Raw genomic sequence first — 8,618 nt, 5'->3', positions numbered from 1 at the left:
AACTGCCTCTTTTCCACCCCAATTGGCTTCTCTGCCATCTGACCTAGTGTTGATGATTTTGTAACCTTAAATCTTTTTCTCAGGTTACTAGAAGTCTTAAAAAATTAAGCCAAGAATTATAAAAAAGACTCAACAGAGTGGAAGGAGAATTGACTCTGGGTGGTTAACACACAATGTGATATATAGATGAGGTACTACAGAATTGTACACCTGAAACCTATGTAACTTTACTAACCACTGTCACCCAATAAACTTTAATAGTAAAAAAAAATAAAAAAAAAATGACTCAACAGTATTAAAACAATGCACTAAATCCGGTAGCATTAAATCTGACTGGATTTTTTTTAAAGTCCATCTTTTTTGCATCACCTGAAAGAACTTTAGAAATGATGACCCCTTTTGTTATGCAGCTGTAACTAACACCACCGATTCCACCAGTAGATTACAGTGCAGCACCGTGGTATAATTTCAGGGTCAAAGTAAAATGACTCAATTGTGGTATGTGTCCTTAGTCCTTCTCATAAACACTGAGTTTATAAGAAGCTGGGTCTCTTGCTAAAAGGCAAGGCCACACTAAATTTTTGGACTCCATCTTGGTTTTTCCATAAAGCGCAACGTAACCAGAAAGAAATGGTTTTCAGTGAAATGTGACCAATCATATTTTAGTTCCAACTAGCAGCTCTAAAACAGATCTCACATAGGGCGAGACCTGGGAGAGAAATGCAGGTGTGTTCCCCAAGTGGCATGGGCATCAGTTCACACACATGTGTTTTCAGACTGTGCTCAAGCATTCGACGGCCCTGGGGGTACCAGGTGCAAATTTACCAGGTAGACAGCAGCTAAGTGTGCACACAAGGACCACTTGTTAGCAGAAACAGCCCTGCTTCCTGTGTGCCTGTCACAGAGATCTTAAAATGAAATATTTACACATGTGTAAGATCTGTGGGGTGTGTCAAATACTTCCATGTTTACTTAGATCGCATTTGTTTCATTTTTTTGAAATAATCAGTTTAAGAAAATAAAGTAAAAGTGATACATAGAGCATTGGGGTGGTAGCAGCAGTGCACGTTCCCAGACCTAACCCTGACCTTCCCCGTGATAGGGCAGAAACAAAGTTCACCCAAAGTGTACTTAGGAGCCCTGGATCTCCCCATAATTACGAAGCCTAATGCTAAGAGCCCCTTTCAACATTAGGTTATTCTATTTACACAGTACCTGTATCTGTCCAGATAGTTTATTTAAAACATCAACAAATTCTTCTGACCTTGGAAGAAAACAAAATAACCACCCCTGAAAAAATTCTGAAGTAGAGAGCTTTAGTGGAAAAAAAACTAAGGAAAGGAGTAGTATGTTCTTTGGCACCTCTTTAACAAGCTCATTAGTAAAATCCCGGGTTGAGGGCATGTCACCAATGAATGAAGAGCCATTGGAGAATGTAACTTAGGACGAATAAAAACCAGTCAAAGGGTAATACTTTGTTCATCTTTCTAATCATTTACACAAAATTTGGTCCACTTCTTCATTTACCAGTCAGTTCCTCTAAAATTAAAAACAAAACAAAACAAAACTATACCTTTGGTTACAGTGATACCTCTTTTGGTATAAAAGCTGATGTCTCTGTTCTGCTCCTCAGGTCGATTTCTCATTATCTTCACCTATCTTCTGAACCCGAGAATACTTTTTACATGATGATTTAAAGCAGCCAGGAGGCCAGGAGAGTGGCCAGGAGAAGCAGCAGGGAATTGCGCCTTGCACGTTTTTCTCAAAAAAATAAAAGATGGGGAACCACCATGCTCGAGACAAAAAATTAGTCTGTGAAGAGACCTTCAAGTTCTGTAAAAGGCAGGGAAAAAGTAAAATGAGACATATTTTTCATGATGTACATCCCAATTTCTTTTCTTAATTAAACTGTCATTCGCTGTAATTTAACAGGGAAAGTAGCAATTTAACAAATACAACAGTAATTGTCTTTGAGCCTTTTCCCTAACTCTGGCGTGACTCTCACCCCCTTCCCATTCCACTCTTTTTCCCCTCTTTGTGGTTCATGCAAATCTTCTGCCTGCAATTCCGGTGAGAATGGAAACTCAGGAATGAATCGATGTGAGAGTTATTATCCAGGAGAAACAATTTTCTGGATGTGAGTAGTCAGGTCTACGGGTCAAGGAGGATGGAAGAGTGAAAGGAGAGCACACACAAAGTTGAATATATTTAAGAGGAAAGATGAAAATTTTGGTTCAAGGGCATCAGCAGGTATCTAGATGGAAGTGAACAAAGATAGATGGCAACAGGAGACTACAAAACAGGATATAGAGCTAAAAGACAAATACATTCATGGGAAGAGCACGTAGTAGTGGCCACCACTAAATGAGAATTGGATTTGGATCCTTTAGGAAGGACGCATTTTGATCTCTCACAAATTCTTCAAACATTAAATGCATCCAACAATATGGCAAGACAATCCCAAGATAAGTAAGTCACAGCACACAAACTCTAATATGCCAAGGACACACACCAAGACCAGGAAAGCATGGAGAAAAGGATGAATAATTCCATCTTGGGACTAGAGGCAGAGTGCAGGAGTTTGGGAAGGCTTCCCAGAAGAGGTGGCATTTGAGCCAGCTCTTTCAGAATGAATGGAAGAAGAAAAAAAGTTCACCTGGAAACAGGAGACAGCAGAAATAAGGAAGAATAAGAAGGGAAGCCAGAGAGCCCAGCAAATGTATAATAACTGAATCCAGTTATTATAAGTTATTTATTTTGCCTGACTTTCAAAAATAGTTGCCATCTTGTCCTCAAAATTAAGTTCTTTGAAAACAGGGAGTGTCTTACTTAGCTGCACCTCAATGCTTCTACAGAGAAAGTTCCTAATTTTTAATTTGGCATATACACTTCTTTAATTCTCATATAAACTGGTTAAATTAGTAAAACCTCATGCTCTATACTCAGACAGCATTTTAAACCTTAAATGGCATTTATATTTGTGACCTTCTTTCTTTCAAGCAGCAGTAATGGCTATAAGCTTAAGTGAACATTTGGGTGGCAACAGCGGTTATTCCCATTAAACTACCTCAAACCCCATTGTATGAAAAAGGGTCCACTGCATTTAAAGAAAAGAAATTATCCAGGGTAATTTCCCGGCTCTCACCTTTTCATTGGCCATGGAATGGTACCACCAAAACAGCCGTGTTGTGATGTAATAAGCGACGATCACATCGACGGTATAGTGTTCATGTGCTACAAGAATGCAGATGATCCCAGCAGCACTCAGCAGCCAGCAGATTAAATGATACCACCAGAAGTGACGGGGCGAATCTGGACAGCAGAAAAAGTGTAGAGTTAATAAGATCCTCAGAGATGAACTTAATTTTCACAGTCTCTCCTGGTAGAATAATCTAAGGCCAAGAAGTCATCGGAAGGAGAAAACTAACAACCCACAAGGCGTCCCTGGAAACAGCCCAGGATTTGTCCGGGTAGGAAGGGAAAAGGGGGCACCACTGATAGCAGGTCTGAAAGTCATTCGTTGGGGAGGCTGGTGATACTGGAGACTCTAGGCCTTGCCCACTGCTAAGCTGTTTAATAAGGAAGAGAACAGGGTTATTTCTTATTAGGTTGGTTGCACTTGGCTCATACTGGCTCACACAATGGATCCCACTAGAAAGAAAAACAGCAGGGGTCAAAAGAAAAGGTAGTTGTCAATGAAAATGGAGAGGGGAGTGGAATTAGAGAGCAGGAGTAATTTCTTCAAGGGGAGAAAAATGGCACTGTGGCTAGCAATATTTTCATTCTCAGCAATTCTATACTGTTACTGCCAATAGCATCCGTAAAACTCGTCCTATGTAAAGGATTCTTGCCAGTTAACTTAAGGATTCCAGCCCTCCCGGTGAGGCCAAGTTCATCGCACTGGTCAACTGTAGGACAGAACTGGAGCTCTCATCAGGTTAAACATCGTTCACACGCCCCACAGCCTCCCCACACACGTGTTAATGACACAGATCATATAAATGGAACCAAGTTTATCTCTATTCACTTCTCTTTTTTTCTTTAATAACTTTCTTTTTTTTCTAATTTAAAGCTTTATGAGCTCACAAAGTTAATAATCTAATAAACGGAAATGTATTTCATATGTAATTGTGTTTACGTTGATAGTGGTATTTACTTTCAAGTGTGGAAGAATAGCTGAATAGCCAATGGATCCATTTCTAGAACTTTGGATGAAATACCAACTCAGGTATCATTTAAATAAAAAAATATGCTTCGGTAAAATAGCTGTTGCCCTTTTGGTCTCAAGTAGAACAGGAAGATAATAAACCTGGATTTGCATTTGAAAGTCTGACTCCCTAATTTTGAATGTGCTTTGCATTATTTCTCATTTGGTTCATCCTGCCACTAAGTTCTGGCAGACAACATATATTCTTAGAATTTTAAAGCTGGGGGAAGCTTTATTCTGGTAGACTAAGGAGCCAGATCCAGTCCCCATAACTGTTCTAGTTAGTTCAGTTTTTAACATTCTGAGCCTACCATTTAGAAACCTGGAGATTTCACTCAATATGCATTTTCCAGCGCCACAGACTTCACCCTTCCCTAAAGTCTCACACCAACCCTGCTCCTTTGCTTATAGGTCATTTGGTGTTTACCTTCAAGTTCAAAATGTCTGAGTGAACCAGAACTATTTTGTATTTGCTTATCCACAAGAAGCAAAGCCAATGTAGTTAAGGAGTGAGGAGATGGCCTGATGGTCATTTTACTTCCCATGGAATTGAAAATGAGGTTTTAGAATAGCTGGGAACACTAGCACTCCTCTCCCGTAAAAATGCATTTTCTACTATGCTATCACACTGGGACTATAGCTCATTAATGGAAAACACTGGCTGACCCAAAGAAAAGATTTAATAGAAACTATTGGGTTGTCGGAAAAGTCATGACGCATTTTTGCAACGAAAAACAGAAAAAAATACTGCATGACTTTTCCGACAACCCAATATTTTGAAGTAGAAATGGCAAAACGGTAATCCTCTCTGCTCTCTCATTTTACCCAGAGGGATAACATCAAACTGAATATTGATAACACAAATATTAATCACTCTACTGTCTGCATAGGATCCTAGCCCTAGCTGTCAATGAATAATAGAGACAATGGACTTTGTGTGGTAGCAAGATAAAAAAGAAAAAAAAAATTTTTTCTCAACTACCAAGACATAAGTTACTAACAGCGAGGCTGGTATCTCCGGTCTAATTTTATAAGAAACCTAAGCCCCAATGATAATATCTGTCCAATTGTGCAAAGCCCTCTCTTGTTAAACCTCAAAATCATCCCAGTCACATGTTTTCATCTGCTTTCATGACTAAGTTCAAGTTCACTCATGACAATGGGGCAAACACAAGGAGAGAGTCCAAACTGATCAAAAGGCAAGAAAACAAAACAATATATAAATAATGCATCTAATTCTAGAAGCAGACTGTTCAAAGAAACCACTAGAACCACTGCTTACTCAGAACAATAATGCATGGTATAATTTAGAAAGTGACTGTTTTTCCCTAAGTGCGTAGGAAATGGGCACAAGCATGGGATGTGTATGTAGAGAGCTGACTTTAAAGCTGAGCTGTGTTAAGTCCTGCAGATTTGCCATTTTTACTTCCCACCAAAGACTGGAAAACGCAGAATACAATTCTTTCCTCACTCTATGTAAACTTACACAATTAAAAAAACCTCAAGCTAAACTCACATCTTGGGAAGAAAATGCCCCTACATACTGCATGGCCTTCATTAAGGAATAAAAATGACCACAAGTTGCCCTGCTATGGTTCTGAGGTAAAAGATAGAACAATAATGAGCAACGTACCCAGATTATTCCTTAGTAATTCTATAAAAATCAGACAACTTGGGCTTCCAAAAATTCTAAACAGAGCCAAGAAATTAATAGCAGAAGCTCTGGAGTCTACCTGCTTGAGTTTGAATAACTGATGATGGGCGTGGTTGGTCGCTTACTTTCTCTCTGCTTAAGGTCCCTCTCTGAAAAATGAGGAAAAACAGTGCTTCCCACCTGGGCTGGCTGCAGGATTGAGTGGGTTAATCTATATTAAGATCTTAGAAGAATGCCTGGCACAGAGGAGGTATTGTGTCTATTTGTTATTGTTAACATCATGTCGTCTTCAGTTATTTTATAAAACTCACTCTTGGTTCCCTTGAGTGTTTTCTCCTCATTACTTCATAGTTTGCAACCCATGGAGACCTCACTCTTAACATGTAACTACCCCCACCCTTATCTTCATCTTCTACAAGCTTTTTATGATCCTCAGATTCGAGAGAAGATCCTCTACCTCAGAGGCACCCGTGGACTAGAAAATGACTGATCGTACATACAAATGGAACTTCCCTCGGTAAAAGCTAGAGTTAGAACCACACACAGCACAAACCATGCCACCTGCCTCACCACACCCGCTGAACCAAAAATTAGGTATTAGAAATGTAGTAACTAAAGTTTAAGGAAGAGACTATTATCTCCCGACATTGGTGCAGAGACAAGCCTGGGTCCCTCCCACCACCACCTCTCAGAGAGCGTGAGAGGAGAAATTAAGGGAAAAGCACAGAAAGCCCTCCACCTTAAAGTATGATAAGGCCACACACTTCACACGTCACTAAGTTCATATAGAGCATTTACAAAGGAAACAATTCAGAAGCTACATAATTCTCACCAAAAAATAAGATTTTACTTCGCCTACTACCCTGTATCCCCGAAAATAAGACCTAGCAGGAAAATAAGCCCTCACATGATTTTAGGCGCCAAAGTATGGCACCTTGGCATACTGAATATTTTAAGCTGAAGGAGTCTGTGGGAAAAGGCCCCCTTCTCCCTGAAACAGGTCATAAAACCCTCATGTGAGGGGTGTGTGCCCTCTGTATCCTGGAGGAATCCTGCTACGGCTTCTTCTCCGGCTAGGTCTTATTTTTGGGGAAACATGGTACAAGAGAATTTCAACTCTTTGTCATATATTGCCCCTAAAGCAGAACTTAAACCTAAAACCCAGGCAATCTGTGGGATAAAATTCACTTCTGCACCACCAGGAGGTAAATTTTGATGTCTGTACTGCCATTACATGAGGTCACACCTGTTTGGATTAATGAAAGGCCAAGACAGGAGGGAGGAAGGACAGAGGGGGTAAGGTGCCTTCAGCAGTCTCTGCAAAGGACCTCCTCTACAACACTGTAAGGGAAGAGAACTGAGATAAACCTCTGAAAAACACTGGCATGGGTTACCTTGGAGGGGAAGCATCACTATTTATCAAAAGGATTTTGAGATAATGGACCTAAATATACAAAATCTCAGAAATCTACAAGAATGGGATCAGCTAGGCAGTTAAAACCAAATACAGCCCACAATGAACAAGACATTGCAGCATTCAAGTTGCTGAGCTATAAAAGGATTTTGTATGATGGGAATTAAGTGTATAAATAAGGAAAGATACTTCACATTCTTGCCTCCATGCTTCTTCTTAATGAAGACAATGATCAGTATTGGCAAAATGTTCCATGAAGATGCCTATTAAACCATAAAAGTCAGCTGGAAATAATAAAATTAGAATGTTTTAAAAAGAAGAAGGAAAAAACATTGTTACATGGAATGATGGAATGGAAGTTTCACTCAAAAGTCATTTATAGTTGGCTGTAGAGCACACTGATTCTTTTTGCAATAAACTTAACAATTGTTCCTTTTAGTTCCAACATTAAAATACCTTTTCATACCTCGAGAAGTACTAATCAAGGAGGGAGACATTTTGGAAGCATGCTAAACGTTACAGAGAAGCCAGGAACACATTTAAGGCTTCAGTCTTTAAATCACATATGACTAGCTAAAGTGATTTAAAACACACACACACACACACACGCACACACGCACACACGCGAGCGCGCGCATTCTTTATAGCTATCACGTCCAATAGAGTAAAGGCTTCGGGCTTAGGGAATCCCTCCCACTACAATGATCAGTAAAGTGGGAATGAGTTATTACTTACATTCTTTGATGAACAAATAAGTAAGCGTCAGCACAACTGTGTGACCGCTGAAGAGAAAGTCTCCACATAAGATATGCGATCCAGTTATGGACAGCCCACCACCGGAAATCAACCGCAAAATCCGCTGTATTTTTGCCTGAGAGTCTCCATTGAGCTGAATGACACAACGAGATCAGGAAGAAAATTTATAAGCTGATAAAATCATGTTTCAGCCTAATTTGTGTGAAACTTAGAAAGGCCACCAGGTTGTGATTTTTTTTTTTCTTTTTAACTTAAAAAGAAAAAAAAAATCCTAAGGGGAAGCTCCTCAAACTGGGTTTTAGTCCTTGTATTGGCCAGTTTTAGTGACACGTTTTAAATTATTCAGGATGTTTCTAATAATATGTTTTGGTGATGTTGTGTCCTTGGGCAAAGCTTTTAAAAATATTAATAACTAATGACTTCACCACAGCTATGTGCTAAAAAAGATCAAAGCTACTTTCTTTCCTCTTTGCAGGGGAAGTCAGGGTTTTGGATGGTTAATATTTGATTCAGCTGCATACCACATTACTAATATCGTACAGTGTATTCAGGCATTGTGTTAAGTTGTCAGCCTGAAGCATGCATAT

General features: G+C 39.5%; 1 protein-coding gene across 6 annotated transcripts in view; it reads right to left on the bottom strand.

Annotated features, from left to right (window-relative positions):
• Positions 1-1,216: 1,216 nt before the first annotated feature.
• SGMS2 (sphingomyelin synthase 2) overlaps positions 1,217-8,618 on the bottom strand; it is a 107,545-nt gene continuing 100,143 nt past the window's right edge. For all 6 annotated transcript variants that reach the window (XM_019636078.1, XM_019636079.1, XM_019636076.1 and 3 more), the window contains 3 exons: positions 8,011-8,164; positions 3,146-3,312; positions 1,217-1,833 (listed from right to left, as the gene is read on the bottom strand). In XM_019636078.1, the coding sequence (XP_019491623.1) occupies positions 1,630-1,833; positions 3,146-3,312; positions 8,011-8,164 (525 nt within the window). In that variant the 3' untranslated portion in view covers positions 1,217-1,629. The remainder of the gene's footprint in view (positions 1,834-3,145; positions 3,313-8,010; positions 8,165-8,618) is intronic.

This window comes from Hipposideros armiger, unplaced genomic scaffold (genome assembly GCF_001890085.2).
Source record: "Hipposideros armiger isolate ML-2016 unplaced genomic scaffold, ASM189008v1 scaffold_26, whole genome shotgun sequence".
Classification (NCBI taxonomy): Eukaryota; Metazoa; Chordata; class Mammalia; order Chiroptera; family Hipposideridae; genus Hipposideros; species Hipposideros armiger.
Note: the sequence above shows the minus strand (reverse complement) of the source record. Positions and strands in the feature narration are given on the sequence as shown.